Raw genomic sequence first — 21920 nt, 5'->3', positions numbered from 1 at the left:
ATTTTTAGTTTTTTTTTTTTTATAGTTTTGACATATTCTTAACAGTTACATATACGTTGCTTGCTCTTACAGTATAACGAATAAATTGATCATTAATTTATGGTAACAACCTGTAAATGTCCCACTGCTGGGCTAAGGCCTCCTCTCCCTATTTGAGGAGAAGGTTTGGAGCTTATTCCACCACGCTGCTCCAATGCGGGTTGGTGGAATACACATGTGGCAGAATTTCGATGAAATTAGACACATGCAGGTTTCCTCACGATGTTTTCCTTCACCGAAAAGCACGAGATGAATTATAAACAGAAATTAAGCACATGAAAATTCAGAGGTGCTTGCCCGGGTTTGAACCCACGTTCATCGGTTAAGATTCACGCGTTCTTACCACTGGGCCATCTCGACTTGTTGTTGTTGTTGTCTGCGACTATATAATATACATCCAGTGAGATCAAGCATGCGCGTTTTAGAAATATTTAATTAAAATTTATCGAAATCATTTGGTAACATCCACACTTATTAGAGTACCAATGAGCGAAATTTACCTCTTACCGTCAGGTAAGTTGCAAAATTTCTTTGAATAATCAATGCACTGATGACTGTCAGCGTATCACTAATGATGATGATTTATTGGGTAGTAGGGCTTTGTGCAAGGCCGTCTGGGTACCATCCACTTATTAATTAGTGTATTGGAATAAATTATGTTTGTCAATATGTATTGTCGTGTATTATTTCATTATTATTATTACTCACTGAATTTTATAAGCATTTTTACACGATATTGTACCGCTCTGCTCGTTCAATGTATTTTCAATAACATTTAATTTTATGGAATGATTGATTTTAATCGCTTCATGGTATAACTATTGAATAAATAACAATTATTATTGTTCCTTTGAAAGGAACTGCAAATCGCTTACATTGACGATCCATTTGGAAGAGTTTACGAGAATAAAGTATAGATTTGAGTTAAGATACCCAAGCAATTGGCACCCATTTCAGTTTATAATTTGTTTATATTTATTTCTAATAAATTAATGTAGAAGCGAGGATGTTTAGTCATGAGCCCATCGGTTTTACGTACTTTTCGAGGCGTGGGAGTTTAGACACTGTCAAATTACATTAATTTAAAAAAATGGTGTACCTATGTAAGTTTCATTATTTCACCAGAACTTTTAAATACATGAACAGATTAGATGTATGATGTCGTTAATCCTTACTTCATCCCGACTCTGGATGGCTATAACCGTTTAAATTAAAAAATATATATATGGAAGTCGTTTTTTTTAATTCGTATATATTATTTATCATCTATACAATCTGGTATAATATAGAGCCGTATTTCTTGATTACTATTTAACATACAATTTTAATTTGATAATTACCAAAGCTGTAGAGTAGCCCACTGTCTCGTTTATCTCTTAGAATAAAATATTAAAATATTCTGTTCGTATAAGGTTAAGAAACCTGGCCCCGGGATCATTGTCTTGGGGCCTCGACGTGGCTTAACCCGGCCCTGTTGACAAGGTTTTGTTTACACGGAATATAGATTATTATTGACAAATAAACATACTAATAAATCAATATTTTGATTGTAAATATAATAAATAAACGTTTTTAAGCCGAACGCATGTAAGATCTCTTAACACATTTGTTGGACTCAAAAATAACTTCGCGCGTCATTTGACTGACGCAGAAGTGTGATGAATAAACAAAAATAACAGAATAACAGCAGACTTATGTAAATAAATATTCATTATTAATTGAATTAGTATACTCGTTCTAAATAAACCCAAGAAACACATTATTTTCCTTTAATCACGTGCTAATACAGTAACATTATTTGTGAAAACATTTAGACAATAATTTGAAAAACAAAGATCAGAATCATATAAAGGCACTCCAGAACGTTACAACGCACAATATATTCTTGAACTTTAACTTGTTTGAATCACTTTGGATTGCTTTGGATAAATTATAAATTTCAATAATGGCGGTGTTTGTCAAAATGACAGCTATTATTCTTCTCATCTGTGTTGTGGTTATTTTTGCTAAGAATTTGGATGAAGTTCGATCTAATCACGAAGCAGCTGAGGGCCACCATTTTGTGAAGCGTTCTTTGGGATATCAAGATGGTGACGATAGTATTTTCCAACCGGCCTATGAAAACGCTTTTGATAGACCGCACAGAATACGCGTTCTTCCTGGATTTCTTCATTAGTTTTAGATTAAATGTAATATTTTTAAGTATATTTTAAAAAAGCTAAGTGAATTTGGAGAATAAATGGCATATTGGTTTTCATATTATATTATTTTAGATGTATATAATATACTTATAGGGAGAGAATTCTAGTAAATGTTCAAATAGTATCAATGTGATAAATAATAAAACAAAGTTAAAAATTTAATTTTTATTTGTAAATTAAAATTTTATACAATTGATACATCTACATAAGTAACTGATTACAATAATATGTTCATCAATAATAGAGAAAGAAAAAACATAACATGCATATCGCATACTCAGCTTATCATAGAATCTTATATTAATAATAATATGTAAGTAACAATATATTTATAAACATTAAAATTATATACTTACTGAAAAAAATATGAATGATTTTTAAAAGGTAACATTACAAGATGTTTTTTTATTACTCAGCCTGACCTATATATAAAAAAAAAAACTAAATTTTGACTATAGATATGTAACAGCAACAGTAATAATGATTTATCAAATTGTTTTGTAAATGTATTACATATGTATTAATTAATAATATTAAAAATAAGATTTGACGATCCTGATATATAAACTAGTAACAATTCTATTATATCCATAAGTATAGGTAAATTAGTTTAGTTTTTACTTGTTTAACTAATTTTAATTAGGTATTGGTAGAACTTAGATCTTTTGCACGTGAAATATTGGATATCGACTTACTTTACTTATATACTATACTTTGATGCGTGTGTCGTTTAAATGTTACAGTTAATATAATCAATACCGCGTATATTTTCTGACTTTTTACGATTGTGTTGTGTTGAATTATAAGTTTGTTCTTACAGCACAGCTGGTTACATTATCGTTTATCATTTGTAACGCAATGTCCGCTGATATTCAACATTGGTTGTCAAATGGCAACAAAATGGCTTCTTCGGTAAAAAATACTCGATAGATTACCCGTCCAACTAATGAAGGCCCTATAAATAATAATAAAGAAAACATATACCCTATTCCAACCACAAGAGGTAAAGACAAATAAGCAACTTTGACATAGAAATTGACGCGATATTGGTCGAGAGTCTTGATCCGTCTGATTTTCATTATGGATTCGCGAAAAAATGGCGCTTTAATGTCGGCGAAATTTGAACAGAATTTTCGCAAGTAAAATTAAAGTGGATAGTACTAGTTAAGTGGAATAGTGTTGTACTGTAAATTAATATATTTTAATCAATAACAGTTTCTAGTGTATAACATAGCATATTATCAAATCGCATGGAAAATAATTTAAGTCTAAGGTTTGCTTATCTTTATAACGTCGATTGGAATAGGCTGTAGGTAGTTTTACACAATTTAATATATTTTATTTGCGTATTGAAGCTTAGAAGACATATATTGATTATTCACGTAGTAGCTAACTAATTACCAATTCGACAAATGTATATTTATTCGAGCGCCTATTTGTTAGTTCGTTATATATTTAACATTAAATTATATCATATATTTTATAATATAAAATTATTTGACTGAACACTAGATGCGTATAAATTGATTTTCTAACATTAGGAGCACCTTTATTCAGCATGTTTACTTAAAGATACATCATATTGATTATTCAGCCGGTAATATGAAATGTAAATGATAATAAAAAAAAATCTCATTTTTAAATTACACAATTAATTTACAATTATTACGAGTTAACTTTAAAGAATTAAATTAATTATTTGTCAGATTATGGGGTATGTATACAAACTTATAATATTCATTTAAATATATATATACCTTATATACTATTTTTGGCACGATAAGAATTCACTGGATCTTTGGATTAGTTTTGACATCTTATTAGTAATATATTTTTATCTTATATATAAAAATGGATGTTCGTTTATCTATTTGAGATTAATAGACTTCACCGCTTCATTGATACCGCATAAATTGGCCCACGGTGTATTTTTCATAGACAAGTTTTTTACTGTCCACTTTTGTTGTTACTAGCCGCTAGATGGCGTTGCAGCACTAAATTGTATTAATATATGGCCTTTTTATCCAACTCGTTTTAGAAGGCAACTAATTATTGAAAATAATATATATGCTGACTCACCCCCCAAAATGGTACACAGAAATACAGATTATTAATGTTAGATGGAAGATTTAGTGTAATCGGATCGCGTGCTTTATACATTTTTAATTAGTACCTCTATCACACCAATCATTTTTATATAATAGCGGTTATATATTTGTATTTTTATTAATTAATTATATTAACATTCTAATAATCAAATACTATAATGGTAAATGTATGAATGGTCCATTCCATTAGCAATTGTTCGGAATTTAAACAAACAAGAAAAATAAAATCACATTTCAATTTGAAATAAAAGGTAAAGAGAACACAATTTTAGAAACGTCATTTTGAAAATGATTGCAGCTTAATGAGGAGCTACCAACGATATGCTACAACATGGACAACATTTTTTGTTTTGCCAAGACCACATTCATCGCGATAATGAGATAGTGTGAATATTTGCGGTATCGCGATGTATGACGCCAAATATTCACGAAGACTTCCAAGACTCCGCTGTCGGTAAGATTTGAACGAGATGAAATTAGTTTCCGCGACCAAACAATCGTATATCGAGCACAATAAATACGATGTATGTATAATTTATATCTAGATAACGTAATGTATCGATAACATTTTTAGTTTTATTAGCAATTACCGTTGAGACTTCGCGATAAAATACTCGACGAAGTAGTGTCCAAGCACATTCGCCGTAGGCTGAAGGCAAAGTGTTCTGAATATTATCGCGATGAGTGTGGCTTAGGCATTAGACGCAGTGACGCTGGGTACGTAAGCGCGAAGATAGGAATTGCCAGCTTTTAAATATTTTTGGATGTCTTCAGTTTGATTGTACATGTAGACAATTTATTGAAGTCAGTTTTATTGTTTTTTTTTTCTTTAAAGTTCTAATATTTTGTTTACATTCCGCCCAAATTGAAATGAAATGGATATACACTTAAAACTAATATTTTAGTTGTCACACAATAATATCTAATATACATATAAATTTTTATAAGTAACTTTAATGCCATTTGGAGAATATATTATAATTAAGCTTATCATTTAAAAATATAATATAAATTTAATTAGATTTCGAAATATACATTTTATTTCAAATAAAAATACTTATAATGTTAACATATCATCATTATATATATAAGAATATTAAAATACCACTCTCCTAAAAAGATGTAATTATATAAACATTTTAAAAAGATTATTTAAAAACATTAACTTTAAATAAAAAAGTATTAAGTAACTTAATAGCTTAAGTAACTAACTAACTTTATAAGTTAATATTTGGTAAATCATATTTTGGGATTATATTTGGTGCATTCGTCTATGGTAACATAATGATTAAAAAAATATATCTGTTTATTGATTTTGTCAGTTTCATGCATCAGCGTAAGCCGCTGAAATAAAAAGTTTCGCTTCGTCTTTCTATGATAATTAAATTATTATTATATATGTGTTTTTATATCCTATACATATTTCGGTAACATTGTCTGAATGTGTTCGAAAAAAAAAACCGAGATGGCTTAGTGGTTAGAACGCGTGAACGCGGGCAAGCACCACTGAATTTTGAAGCTAAATCTTTTCCTCAAAAAGGGAGAGGAGGCCTTAGCCCAGCAGTGGGACATTAACAGGCTGTTACTGTACTGTACGGTTCGAATGTACTGTGTGCTTCAAGAGTGTAACAGTTCCGCAAATGATATATCGACAACAAGAGCACAATTTATACTTTGTGTTATTCAATATGAGTTGTGTGTACCGAGCACAGTTACTTGTGTAAGGCTATAGAGGCAACTAACCGTTCGAACTGGTGTTAAAATATAAAGCTGAGTTCACTCATCAAGAGTATTTTTTTTAGAGATGGAATTGTTTTGTTTTGGTTCACTACGTGTGTTTTAGCCTGTAGATATATCTTGGCTGTTAACTGGAAATGTAACCGTACAAACAGGCCGAAGCCGATTAAGCATGAGTTTAAAACGGACAACTTTTTTCATAAATATATGTATGTATAACTTAATTCCACGTTGGAAGCCGAAAAGTGTACAAAATATATGATTGTCCACTAAACTGAAGATTACCGACCCAGTTTTTGCGAGAATGAATACAATGCGGGCTAGAATGAAAGACATTCTTCATTCATTCATTCATTCGGCGTACTAAAAATCAGTCTGGATTTTTAGTACGTCGAAACAAAATGTCATCGTCCTGATCATCATATCTATCCCATTATATTTATGTGAAAAAATATCGTTAAAAACATAATGAAGGTTAATATTCACGGCGGCAGTAATAACCCAATGAACGACATTTCTGGCAGAGATGCTGGGGGTGGATCTTAGACTGATCGCTTACATCCAGGCCGTCGGGTTTTTCCAAGGGTCTCTGAAATCAAATTTTTGTTTTATTCAAGCTGAGCGTTGGCAACAGCAATAAAAGTGTAGCGATTATGAATTTGTAACTGATGCCGGTTAATTTATACGCTAAATATTAATAATTACTGAAATGGAATTATCTAGAAACATTATACCTATAGACAAAAAGATTTTATATTGCATGCGTCGTTCTATTTCATTATTGCATGTCCTCCTATGATAGCCTCGCGCTGTCGTACGCACTAGCGAGAAGTGCGGGGGGGTGAAATTACCTTCGCCCCCTGAGGAGAGCTCCGCCGAGCCACAAGCAGAGCACAGCAAGGGAGAGGCCGCAGATGCGTTATTTTAAACGATTTCCGCAGCCTCTTCGATCCGTGCCGAAGACGGTCATCGCAGTGGGTACTTAGTGGGTACTTAGTGTATAAGAATCCCTCATAACCCAGTCCCGCCCCCTAAGAAGCCGGGTACCATTTGAAGGTTTCCACTGCGTGAAAAAAAAATTATTTGCTATGTAGCTGACCTGTTTATGGGGAAACACGTTGATCCGACACTTGATGCACTCTTGACCGTTATTGGCCCAAGAGTTACCGCTCATCCACTTGCGTTTGCACTTCGGACACTTGTACTCGCCGAAGCAACGTTTCTTTCCTTGGTATGGTGTCAAACCTTCGCCTTTCGGTCGGGCCTGAAATCACAATGCGTACACTAATGATAATAATCAAGCATTCACAGTAATACGCCTTTTTGGGCTTGTAGCGTGTCAAAAAATTAACTGAAGCATCGGTTAGAATTGGAGTTCGTAAGCTTATCACAAATTTAATCCAAATTCCATAGTTTGAATGCGTATCTGTCAGTATACAAGCTTTTCTTCACAGAGAGAACACAGAAGTTATATGACTTAATACGTCCTTCATCCTTCTATCATCGGACTGCTAGGCACCGTGTGACTCTATACCCTTACGTCATTGACATTCCACCTATTTGCATAAAGCATTTAGCTGTCTTCCGGTGTCAGTTTCCTACACATTATCCGGGCATTTTCAAGACAAAAGAAAATATTTAAACGCGTATCATTTTATACTGCATTATTATTTGCTATCAATTATGTGGTGAAGCGTAAGCTTATAGTTAATAAAAAATAAATATAATATAAAAATAAATAAATATTCTTCATTACAAGGTAACATTGGAAAGCGGCGTAAATCGTTGCGTTTTTATTATCCTTTCGGATGTCAAATTACTAATGTCAGAAAGAGAGAAATCGAATTCATCCGTTATTCAGAATAAGGTCGATTTTAAATAATAACATTCTCATTGTTTTCTTGAAATATATTAAGCCTAAATTTAAAAGGACTTTATTAACAATCAGCTTTGTTCAGTAATCTGTAATAGGATACTCAAATCAATGCCTTCCTTTTAAAGCAAAGTTGAGAGTTCAAGTATAAATGCTATCGTGACAAAACAGAGGTTCTTTATATTGAAAGAAGTCTACCAAACTAATCTCGTAAGTAATAAATCAAAGTAGTGACGTTTACAAAAAAAAAATACAAATCTTTTTTACTTTAGTGTGTTAATTTTATTTTTAGGTTTATTATCAGATATTCTACAGCGAAACTATAATACTTAGTATTATGTTCCTATTTGAAGGGTGAATGAGCGAGTGTAACTACAAGAACAAGAAACAGGTCATCTTAATTCTCAAGGTCGGTGGCGCCTTGGCGATGTAAAGCCACTACTGATGTGTTTTTCATGTGCTTCATTTGTGTTCGTAATTCGTCTCATATTCGGCGGTGAAGGACATAAGCAAAACTGTATGTGTCCAATAAAGTGACATGTGTATTCATAAACCCGCATCATTCCAACTGTTAACAGTCCGCTTCGCTTCAAATAATTCTACTTCTGTAATCCAGGATATAATCAACTTCTATATAATCATATGTGACCAGTCAAATCAGTCTATCAAGAGCGTGATTTAGGCTCGCTTCTTAGACTTAACCAATTATTATTGTACAACAGTAAGTGATCACTAACGGACCATTTTAGTATAAGTTTCTATAAAATTTTCACATACATTCTACAGAACATCGGAACTCGAAATTGACGATACTTTTTTATATAGTACTTTTGATTTACGCCTTGTAGACAATTTTAATATCCGTAAGCAAAACGATCCGTTTCTTGAATATAGTAATTTAGTATCAGTGACAAACATCGAAATACAAACATACGCATTTATAAGATTACTTTGTTGTTTGTTTGTTTATACTCTTTATTAAACACATAACACGAAAAATGCACAAAACAATACTAAATGCTATTTTAAATTATATAATTATCCAAAAGAGGATCTTATATACTGTTTTGCAATGTGTGTAAAACGCACTAGGGAACAGAACTGCGTGGATTCATATCATATCAGTTATCTATGTTAAATAAAGTTGTGCTATTTTTACATAATAATTTTGAATTTAGGACGTATTGTGGGCCGACGACAGATCAATTTAACGATCATGACACATGGCTGCGATGATTAAAGAGTTTGATGTATCTGCCTGCAGGAGAAAATATGAAAATAATAATCTGGCATAAAGCCAGTGGAACTTAGCGGAAATAGCTGCATTTACAACGTGCGCTTATGGTTATAATTTACTAATTACGACAATTATCGCTATGGTGACGAGTCTGTCTTGAATATATTGTCTCATCAGTCTGTTGCCAATAAAATCAATCAGTTTCATTCGTGTGTCAAGAAATTCTTGTTTGGTGGTCTGGAGTCAGATTTGGCTGTGTGATGCTGTGTCTATTAGATCGTGTAAACTTGTAAAGAGCAAAGTCTGCTTTCTCCGGTCGTGTCGGATTGCTGTCCCATTGAGCCGCTCACTCTAAATTGAGGAAATAAAGAGCGTACAGGATGTTTGCATACGAACTTGTGCTCTATAACTACAAAAACTGCACTGCAGTGCTATTCTGTACGAAGTCACTTCGGATCTCATTCGTGAAATGTTGAAAATCTACTTATACTGATACGCTGTTTTCTTGAATCTTGTAATTATTAAAGTCAATGTCACATATAATTTTATGATATTTTACTATCGCGTTCTGTGGTGAGTTTCGAGTTACACAATACCGTATGTAACTTAAAATGTACCCAGTTATATTGTGTATGAATTAAAAACAAATAAAATAATTAATGGAATAAATAATATGTATTCCACGGTATTAAGTTTTATTATTAAATGATATTCAACTAATCTCTACATATCAGTAAGCTACATAATTATATACATGTATAAAAGGTCGACGCACGGCAATGTATAAAGCCATTGAGCATGATTGCTGTATACTGAGCAATCATTATCTTTTCATTAGATAAATTATAACCCTCGAAAGGCTTTATATTTAATATAAAAGTTTGGCTTTTTCAGATTCATCTTACTCTTATTTATTATATACATAAAAAGGCTTTGCTATTCGACGTTGATCTCAGTTTTGCATCCATACGATTATTGCAATGCCACATAGCCTCGATTGTCTTGTAACTAGCATATAAAGTTGATGATCCTCAAGGTCCTGGATTTGAACCTCGAGGCAGTTGGGAGTTGGCAGTGTTGACAGAGTAAATAGGCCGTGTTATGATATGTGAACTACTTTATAGGAAATATAAATTATTCCTTATTCATCATTGCACCGCAAACGTTGTAATCTGATATTATATTGTGTCTTGTGTCTATATTATAATGATTCTTAGGCTCCTACACACTTTGACATTTGGTTTATGTGCCTCAAATATGATCAATTTTATTTTATCTCATTCATTAAATAGTTAATTATTAATTCTTATATATTTTAATAATTATTTTTGTGATTGTGAGTCTAATTATTAATGTATGTTATGTAATATTATGTTGTACCAAAAGTATGGGCCTTGATGCCTGAAAAATCAAGATATTATTATTATATTGATTACCTGTGGACAATCTCCAATGTAGTGTCCTTTCTTGAAGCACAAGTGGCACATGTAGGCCGGGGGCGGAGGTCGCGGGGGACGTCGTAGGGAGAGCGCTGACAACTGTTCCGCCAGCGAGCTGGTATCGTCTGCTTGGTGCGTGGAGCCCGTCGCGGCGGTCGGGAGTGGACCCCATACTGATCCTGGTACCCACTATAATTTGATGTAAATATTTTGTTTAAATGTTGTTTGTTAATTTAAATGTTGTTTGTTGTTAGCTAATATTTTAATCAAAGAATGGTAACAAATTTAGTACATAGGCGATGTTTCACTTTAGTTCAGGCGCTTGAGGTCTAAGAGCACTGCAAAACATTAAATGAGGGTTCAGTGAGGGTTGCTTTAATTTCGTCACGGTAGCATGCGAAAGCGATCCCGTGGCGCTCCTCGTTAAGACGGAAAGGGTACCGCTGGTTTTTTAGTGGGTATTCCGATGTTCGGGGCGCACTCGGTGCCTTGAACACCGGCGAGCTCCACATACCCCCTACTGTTCCCGTGGGGGAAACGCGTAGTGAAACGCAAAAGTGACAATACAAAACAAAGTGACTTGTAGACGATATGCCAATGATAGTGATCTCTTACAGGCAACTCGGAGGTAGTGAAACTAAAGCAGTAGTAATATAATACATTATATAATTAATACAACTATTCATTGAAGAATTAAAAACATATATTTATAATCAAAATATAATATATTCAAAAAAACACAATATAGATTTTATTGTTTAATTATAAAAACAACAACAATAAATGTATATAATTAAAAACTGCAACTAAAAAGGCTTAAAAATAATTTGAATATGAATTTGAAATAATATATTCATAATTCGAAATAAGACACAGGAACTTGGCCGGTTACATCAACGATAGATCTCCGTTAACAACTGCGCGTGATTATAATCAATACGACATGTTGCGGGGTCGATTAGACAAATGAAATCGCAGTAAATAACAAACTACCATTGGTTGGGCGGCGTGCGCGCATCTGTTTAACGAATTACGTATCAATTCGTTCCAATTCTAAGACGCGTGCGTTGACGCGCTGACTCACCAAGTCTTTGTATCTCCGGGAGTTAAAAGACTGGTGTTAGTCAAATTTAAAACGTGAACTTTCGGTAAAGGATATTTCAACATTTATAATACTTTTGTTTCTAATTACTAACAGAGTTATTTATAAACGTCGTTTTGCGGGTTATTAGTGAAAAAATTCTGTCTTTTTCTTTCGAATATCAAATTAATAATGTCAGAAAGAGCGAAATCAGTGTTCAACTAAACAATTGATAAGGAACGTGTATAAGACTGCAATATTTCGAAAAATTTTTAATAGAATCGTAGGATGAAATGACAAAAAATAAAATATAGATTATTTTGTCAATGTTTTGCTTATGTTTGAAGCTTTTAAATGTATTTGGATACTATTCTATAGCAACTTAGTGTACCGAAATGAAGTACTGAAACTTGTATACATAGTGTTTCGTAAATTTCGCGTGTATAACTAAAAATAAAATTTCAGTATAAACATGTATAGCAATATTATTTATAGTCTGTCTCTTTCTGTCTATCTGTTTGTTTAGCCTTCATTCATATTTCTAATAAAAATGACTCGGACGGAAGACTCGAACAGCTAGTTGATAATCTTATTCTAGCTATTAAGAATAACTTGTTTTGTAAGATTACAGACAAGCATTAGTTCCGGTTCCTATATTTAACGTTTTTTGCACATAAGGTTTATTTGGGTAATCAAGTAAAGATCCGTGATAGTCATTTCTATACGTCACATGATTTTTTTTTTTTTTATAGAATAGGAAGGCGGACGACCATATGGGCCACCTGATGGTAAGTGGTCACCAACGCTCTTAGACATTGGCATTGTAAGAAATGTCAACCATCGCTTACATATCCAATGCGCCACCAACCTTGGGAACTAAGATTTTATGTCCCTTGTGCCTGTAATTACACTGGCTCACTCACCCTTCAAACCGGAACACAACAATATCAAGTATTGCTGTTTTGCGGTAGAATATCTGATGAGTGGGTGGTACCTACCCAGACGAGTTTTCACAAAGCCCTACCACCAGTAGTAGAATATCTGTGTGTGAAAAGAAAATGTATATACCTTAGACTATTATATGAAAAGTTTATTATATTGCGTCATAGATAAACGCAATACATTTTAATTTTTCTGTTTGTTTATTTTTTTTATTTTCTTTCTATAAATTATTATCGGATTAATCTTCAACGATTAGGATTTTATTGGATTTTACAATTATGTAGAAAACGTTAACAATTTGTACGTATTAACGTAGCAATGTCAAAACCTAATTTTTATGGCGTCTCTCTTTTAAAACGACACAGTCGAACTTCGCGACTTGACATTTTCCAGCTGTGTACGATAAATCTAGACTTTTTTATGCTTGTTTACAAAAATAACTTTAGGTGTTGAATTTTGTAGGGAAAGCAGATTAGTCTCTTGACTTTTTCGGACGTTTGAAATATACTGTGTTTATTTGTAATTGGTTTATAAATGAATCATGATCATTTTAATCTAAAGGTATCGGTTGGTATTCAAATCAGCTGTTTTTTTTATATACCATATTCTTAAGGTTAAAGGAGCAAGTATCATTAGTAGTATGCATTTTGTAATTCATCCCGTGCTCAATGGTGAAGGAAGACAACACAAGGAGTGAGAGGAAGTCTCCATGGATGTGCAATCACATGTGTACAATCTACAGTTCCAAACCAACACTCGCAGGTTCAAATCAGGGCAAACACCACTGAAACCTTGAAAAATCATATGCTTAATTTCGTAATTTGTGGTAAGTTTATATTCAAAAAACAATCGGAATAATGTATGAGTACTTACATACCCCAAATAGATACGTAACGTAACGTACGGGTACGAGACCCGTACGTTTTATTCTCATGGTTGTCTCACGCCTCGTTGTCTTTTTTTTATAGAATAGGAAGGCGGACGAGCATATGGGCCACCTGATAGTAACTGGTCATCAACGCCTATAGACATTGGCATTGTAAGAAATGTTAACCATCGCTTACATCACCAATGCGCCACCAAACTTGGGAACTAAGATGTTATATCCCTTGTGCCTGTAATTACACTGGCTCACCCACCCTTCAAACCGGAACACAACAATACCGAGTACTGCTGCCTTGCGGTAGAATATCTGATGAGTGGGTGGTACCTACCCAGACGAACTTGCACAAAGCTCTACCACCAGTAAATTATGTCTTGTGTCGTAATAATATCTGGTAACGTTATTTTACTGGTCATTAAAAATACGTAATTCGGTAAAAAAATTAAAAGATAAATAACATTTAAATCTTAATTATACCGTGGCTGGAGTTATAAAATTTAACGTTCACTCCGTGCGCGAAATTGGTTAAATATTATGGATGTTCTCTGCGCACTTTAATCTTTTTGAAAAACACAATTTTTTTGTTTGTTATAAGTCAGCTAAAAATATATTTGAAACGATTGGGACGTCTGTACTATATACTGCTTATATTCGTTTGAATACGCCACGTATAAAATAATATAATGTCCTCCAGACCGATTTCGGCCACGGCGGCCAATCTCAAGAGAGATTAGCCGACTACGTAGGAGATATTATAGCGCACAAGTGTGTACAAACACAGGTGCACTCTCTATTCCCTAACTCTCATAATCCGATTCGACGGCAATCCGACACGACCGGAAAGAGTTCAGGCGCAGGACCAACGGCTTTACGTGCTTTCCGAGGCACGGGTGTGAACACACTTCCAACTTCCAGACTCCGGGTTGCTACTGAGAATTTACTGACCGAAAAACCCAGTAACTTTTTATTGGCCCGACCTGGGAATTGAACCCACGACCTCCGGGTCTGCGGCCTAACATCAAGCCACTAGACCAACGAAGCAGACAACGCCAACGACACATATAAGTACATATTTACTTTAGAGATTTTCTTGATATAAAAAATTCTAATAACTTTTTAGTAGTCGTAGAATTCAGTGCAGGACTAATGACTTTATAAGCTTTTCGAGGTACGGGAGTGCAGACACTTTCAACTTCGAAACGCGGTGTTGATGCTAGCTAAGAACGCCATGGTCTTAAAAGGCTTATTATTGGCATGATCAGAGATTTAAACTCAGGACTTTGGGATCTTTATAAGTAAGCCACTAGATCGACAAGTCAAATAATGTTACCGGGCATCACATAAAGTTGGTACTGACATTCGCACCAGTGTTACATTAATACATTAAATATATTTTTCTAATTAAGTTTTTTTCTCTTCTTAGAATTTTAATTGTCTGAAAATATCCGGGCGAATCGATTGTGCCGAACAAATCTAGCATTCCTGTCATACAACGGCACGTTTTAAGTTACGTTACTGTAGATTCAGATTGGGGAAGCTGTAGGTATTTATTTAATCGTGGCTATTATTAGCGATGAATCGATTTTAACAAATTGCTAAATCATACAAGATCAGTCATCTTTTTCATACAATGTAAACCATGAAAATAAGTGAGATTTTATCAAGCTGGCCGCAATGTTTAGCTGTGATTCGCGAGTGGTGTCTGCGCATTCTACACTCGCAATGTCCCATCGCTCCCTTTGTGGCTATTCATTCACGATGTCATGTGCGAGTGTATACATTAGTTACATGTTAACGACTTAACCTGTAAATCAGTTAAAAATTGCTATGTCATCATTTGAATGTCAAATTAATAAGGACAGAAAATTCGCGTTTAAATAAACACAGTCTTTAGTGTAATTGAGAAAAATAATATAAAAAAATATATATTTTCTCTCTTGGCCTGTCGGATTGCCGTACTATCGTGAACAGACTATGATTGTGAGGGGACCGAGCTCAGCTTGCGAAGGTTGTTTGTCGTTATGATTGGCTGTCGAGGAAACATATATAAAAATTACAGTAAAAGCCTGTGAATGCCTCACTGTTGGGCTAAGGCCTCCTCTCCCTTTTTGAGGAGAAGGTTTAGAGCTTATTCCACCATGCTGCTCCAATGTGGGCTGGTGGAATACACATGTGGCTGAATTTCAGTGAAATTAGACACATGGAGGTTTCCTCCCGATGTTTTTCTTCACCGTCAAGCACGAGATAAATTATAATCACAAACACGCGTGTCTAGTGGGGGAGTTAAGTACCCTATGTCTTTTTCTGTACCGATAACAGTGTATAAATATTTTCATAATGATCGTTTTTGTAATGAAGACGTGATACTTATTTAACATGGAATGTTCACATAAATCACTTAATAAGTAAATTTATCTCACTCCATGCCTCAAACTACAAGTCCTACAAAATAAAACAGTAAAAAAGTTATTTAATTTTAAATTTCGAACATCAACTAAAAAAATTTATCGTGAAACTAAATTAATGAGCATAAAACAATTATATAATTACAGCACCTGCACTTTTATACGTAAAACTATTAATAAAAATGTCCATTCCGAACTACAATTTAATAGCAGCAAAAAATCTGGGCGCCCCTGCACTCAACGCGCGAGTCTCATTGTTCAGTCTAAAACTCGTACCAAGTTCGGTCAAACCGCAATAACATATGACGGTGCGCGTCTTTATAACAAGATACCCTCAGACATTAAAAATATTGACTCGTTCGATATATTCAAAAAGCGACTGTCTCATTATATTATTACAAAAATATCTGTCTGAGTATGTAGAATGGAATAAGAGTGGTTTTCAAATCGTGGTGATGTTTTGTGTGTTATTTCAAATTGTGTTTGATGATTTGTGTGTTATTTTCTCCATTGAAAAATGTAAGTACGACAACGAATGTCTGTTAATCGTTTGTATTTTTTCTTCAATTGTGTTCTCATGTAAGTGATGTAATTGTCTTTATGGGAATAAATAATCTTTAAACCTAAACCTGAAATCGTAACAAACGAATAAGCAAACTCACTTTAGTATTTAAGTATAATATTAATTATTATTGTATATTCCATTTATAAAATGGGCCTCAAGTTACTTCATACAATCTCAACGACCGGAGTTCGCACCGCCTTTGAGTTCTGACACCGTCAACGCGCATTTATGTGCTAGCGTTACATTTAATTCGATACCTTCCACTCTTAATTTAGTCTGTTTATGTCAAGGCACGTAGTTACGTTGTACAGGAAATAGATACGTTATTATTTAATGGTAAAATAAAATATGATAGACGATAAGAACGCATGAATCATAACCGATGATCGTGAGTTCAAACCGGGGCAAGCACTACTGAATTGTCATGTGCTTCATTTGTGATTGAATTATAACCTCGTGCTTGACGGTGAAGGAAAACATCGTGATGAAACCTGCATGTATTTTTTTCATTGATATTCTGTATAGAACCCATATGGGAGTAGCGTGTTGGAATAAGCTTCTCTTCAAAAAGGGAGAGGAGGCCTTAGTCCAGCAGTGGGACATTCACAGTAACTGTAACTGACCGATTTAAAAAAACTAAGCCGTAACTGAATCTTTGTTTTTATTTAGTCAAAATAAAGCTTTTTTTAAATGATTAGTCACCTATGACTGTGACGCCGGGTGTCAGATTCTCTCACTCACCCGTGAAACGTTGACAACAAACTTATGGTGGTATACTATTTTGATGAGTGTATTCTTGAAATGTTATGATTATTATGTCCAATTTTGCATATCACTTTCTATGATTTTACGACCATTTCTTGAGGTAAGTTTCATGTTTGTCCTTACATAATTACAGGCCCTGCGCCTGACTCTCTCGGTCCGAAATCGATCAGAATTACATAATAATAACTTTTTTTTGTTAAATAAGACACTATGTGGACTATTAATAAAACATAATGAAAACCTATTTTATTTTGTTTCATTAATAATTATTTCTCTAACTTATTCATCACATAATATTAAAATTTAATTAAAAATATTAAAATTTAACACATATTTGTTTTAAATTTTAATTTCTCACACATATTTTCATAGTTGTGTGTACATAATGTACAATATGTAATGTAATGTACATACACACAACTATGAAAATATGATTATAGTCAATTCAAGTCGTTTTACAAGTCGTACATATGACTCAACAAAGTTATACTGACATAGTTAACTGCAATAATAATCGTTGAACTGAAGTTATTTTATAAAAATCACGTTTGAATTTTATTATAGTAGGTAAAATGTCGAAAATCGCTTTGCTGTGACGTTATTTTTCTTTTAAATTTTTATTATTGTTGTAAGCAATATCACTTTCTGACGTAGAACGAACAAGCTCAACGTTGATATTCAACGTTTGTTTTAAAATTAAAGTTTTATAAAATATTAAGATGTCAAACATATAAAATAAAAATTAAATGGTTTGATAAATATATTCCATTGATTCAAATCATTCATTAATTTCTGTATTCGTTAAATTCATATATTTAATATTAAATATCTAATTTTAAAAAACTAAGAACAAGCAAAACTTTTTTATGTTTCAACTTATAAATGTCATTTAAGCATTATCTCTATATATTATTAATCTTTGAATAAAAACAGTGACTTCAAAGGGCCAACAAAAACACATGTTTATTAAATCAAATACAGAATACACGCCCTTGCTAAAATAAGCGATTTAAATATTTTAAGTTTTATTTCTTATATAAACATTGGCGTAGAAACTTTGACATTTTAGATATACAAGACAAAGAACACATAAAAAAAGAGTAAGTAAGACGTTCATTAAGAGAAACGTAGTAGGTATAAGTAAAAGACTGACAGTTTTTTTTCTACTTTTATACTGAATCCGCTTTTATAGATAGAAAAGAGGAGGCCTTTAGCCCAGCAAAAGGCCTCCTCTCCTCAAAAAGAGGAGAGGAGGCCTTTAGCCCAGCAGTGGGACATTCACAGGCTGTTTCGGAAAAAAAAAACACAATTATAATATAAAACTATATAAACTATAATTGTATTGTATTGTGAAAATTATATTCCGCAAAGTCAATATTTTCATCCTGGATATATGACTCTATATAAAGACCCGCAGATACTTATTCAATTACGGCATTGTTTAGCGGGTGTTTTAGTTAAGCACACATTTCTCTTTTTCTGTCATCATTGATTTGACATTCGAAAAAAGACAGAGCATTGTTCGACAGAGCATTGTTCAACAATCACTCCCTAAACAACTCTATAAACCGTTAAAAATATTTTTTAATAGTAATATTCTATACTAGATAAAGTAAGATTGGTTGTTTTATTGCAGGATAATATAAATAGTTGAATAAATTAATATAAATGCTTCGAATTTATATTACGCTAAGTTAGTAATCATCAATTTATTTATATAAAAGATGTTAAAAATAATTTTACCAAAATGAGTAAAATTTACCAATGAGGTTATTGAACCTCATTTGGTTCGCTGCAGTCAGATGAACACATATCATCGAGTATGACTCCAGTGAACTGCATTGCCTGTCTAGAACTGGGGCCGTTAACCACGTGTTTAAAATCGGGGAAGTCGATCGTAATGTTAATTTTAGACGGTACCTGCATGGTTTACATCACTTGCACCAAAATATAATGTATATGAAGGGGTCATGTGGTATACATAAATGACTAATTTACGAGCGAGTTACAAGTTCGTTTTTTTTTTCTTTTTAATAAATAATATTATATTGTTAAAGGAATAGAATATGTAGCTGTTTTTATTTTATTTTTTGTAATTTGAATTTGTCAAACTCAATATTAAATTTGGAATTAGCTAGTGGATAATTATTTTCATTTAATTTGTATATTTTATTTAATGTTTCTTCATAACATGCGTGTTTTATTGCGATAGAATAACTTCGACATTTTGTAATGTTTTTATCATTACGTTATTTTTTTATTGATGATTATGATTTTTATTTTCTAATTTGATAAAATTATTGTGAATATTTGCTTAGAAATAATTTATCAGCTTAGTATATATATACTTACGAATTGTATTGTTTTAAGAATACCTTAAAAAATTAATTATGCCGCGGAACTAAAAGAAATAGAAGTGCTATGAAAATTTATCAATCGTTTATGTGACAAGTTCTTGTTATAAAACTCCAGAGATAAAATCTGTAAATACAAATAACTGTACCAACAACGCTCAATGTAATTTTCAAATCCCCTACCTAACCCAAATGTATAAATGAAGTCTTAGTTAGTGATAAGACATTTATAGTGCATATTAATTTCTGTTACTATTTTATTATGCTTTTAATTTATGTAATGTCGTATATAAACAAGTATAAATCAATAACTAAACATACGATATAAATATACGGCTTACAAATTATACATAAAATAATTCAATCTTTGAAACAAAGTCAAGCGTTGCCACAAATGTGTTGAAACCAACGACAAGCTAAACAGTTTTTCTCTTAAAATACAAAAAAAACATATGTATACAAAACGTTATACTAATTTGGTATCTATGTGCATATAAATAGGAACCAGGAAATAGCAAATTGTCGTTATTTTAATGAGTAACAAGTTCTAATTATTATAATGGTAACACTGGTAAGAAATACGATATATTGCAATTCTAATTATGTTGAATAGTTCCGATAATATTATGAATGTAACTAGCACATGCTGAGTTACATAGAAGTCCTATTTACAGTTCCCAACGTATTAATAAAAGTACTATAAATAAAACAGTCGATTATAAAATTACATTAACCCGGAGTTTTGAATATTGGTGTACCTGATCGTTCTGATCGTGGGTCAGGTAGAGCCAGCCTAGCAGAGCTTGAGGGCACCCCTCTGTCTTGCCACACCATTGGGGCAAGTCGCCGCCGATGGCGGTTGGTGACATCGCAGCATCGGTGTGACGTGAGGCACTCAAAATTGCACTGCACATGCGATATCGATAATTTGTTCCAGCACTATATTGATAAGCGATAATTACTTTTGTAAAAATTGCAATTCGTAATAAGGAGTTCACGCGGGGAACATGGCATGGGAACGCGGCCGGGCCGACTGTTGATATTTTTGGAACGCGGTACGTTGAGCGGGATGCGCGCGCGCCGGCCACACTGTGACTAGCGGCGCTCCTTAAGACGGGAGATGTTGGGATTAGAGATGGCGAGCAAGCTATTTGTTTGTCGACTTAATATTGTTAAGCTTACAGGACAATTTTTTAAATAGACAAAACTATTTTATATGTGCATTTTATTCATGTATTTTGTAATACAATAAATGTACAGAAACATTTTATGTTTTAGCTTATTATTACATCGCTTTAACTGTTTAATATCTATTTTAAAACGCTAAACTAAACTTATTAACTTACAAAAACTAAAAACTTCGCAATATATTAACAAGTTTTTGTTTAAAAAGGAAATTGCTTTTTATGCATTAAAATACATCACTTACTAAACAATGTGTTGAGTAAGTATATTAATTAATTTCTATCGACAATCTTGAATAAATTTTGTTACATCACTATCGAACATGTGGGCACACCCAACGCGGGACTCCTTGGAGCAATATTTTTGTCACCCCCCCTACCACGATCAGGCCAACAGCTATCGTTTAACCTCGTAGTAATTGGTAAACAAAATGTAGTTTCGTTAACAAACTGAAACAACACAATCCCTATTATTGTAAATGCGAAAGTTTTTGTGTTCGTTCCTCGATGGCTCTCGCACGTCTACAGAAATTAATAAAGAACTCGATTATATCGTAAAAGAATACAGATAATATATAATTAATCTTATTCTTATTTTAAAATATAGTGACATTTAAGTTACAGTGGCACATGTGGTTAACAGCGCACCGTTTACTAATGCAATTTCCTCATCTCTCCTGTATGAAGTCCTAGCATAAAAGTTATAGTACAATGTATTCTTTTACGCGTGTCACTTTGTTCGCTAACTTCTAAACTACGCGCTGAATGCTTATGAAATTTCAATATTTAGATAATATTATCTCCAAGAATGTTTTACAAAATAATAAATTCATATTTAGTTTCATAATATTTGGTACAAGGCTTTGTGCAAGCTCAACTTTTGAGGTGTGACTCACTCATTACATAGAATATGCCTATATACTGCCAAACAGCAATAGGATTGTTGTGTTATGGTTTGAAGTGTGAGTGAGTCAGTTAAACTACAGGCACAAGAGACATAACATCTTAGTTCCCAAGGTTGGTGGCCAATATCTATGGGTGGTGACCACATAGAGTCAGGTGGCCCACCTACTTGCCTAAATATATTGTAAGTAATAAAAAACTAAT

General features: G+C 33.0%; 1 protein-coding gene across 1 annotated transcript; it reads right to left on the bottom strand.

The window, feature by feature from the left end:
- Window positions 1-5588: 5588 nt before the first annotated feature.
- LOC126771791 (zinc finger CCHC domain-containing protein 24-like) lies at window positions 5589-20707 on the bottom strand. Its single transcript, XM_050491891.1, has 4 exons — window positions 20388-20707; window positions 10632-10823; window positions 7185-7349; window positions 5589-6674 (listed from the first exon to the last, which is right to left on the bottom strand). Exons 1-4 carry the CDS (start codon window positions 20541-20543, stop codon window positions 6561-6563), a joined length of 627 nt encoding a protein of 208 aa, XP_050347848.1. The 5' UTR covers window positions 20544-20707; the 3' UTR covers window positions 5589-6560.
- Window positions 20708-21920: the final 1213 nt, after the last annotated feature.

The sequence above is a fragment of the Nymphalis io genome, chromosome 11 (assembly GCF_905147045.1).
Source record: "Nymphalis io chromosome 11, ilAglIoxx1.1, whole genome shotgun sequence".
Lineage (NCBI taxonomy): Eukaryota > Metazoa > Arthropoda > Insecta > Lepidoptera > Nymphalidae > Nymphalis > Nymphalis io.
Note: the sequence above shows the minus strand (reverse complement) of the source record. Positions and strands in the feature narration are given on the sequence as shown.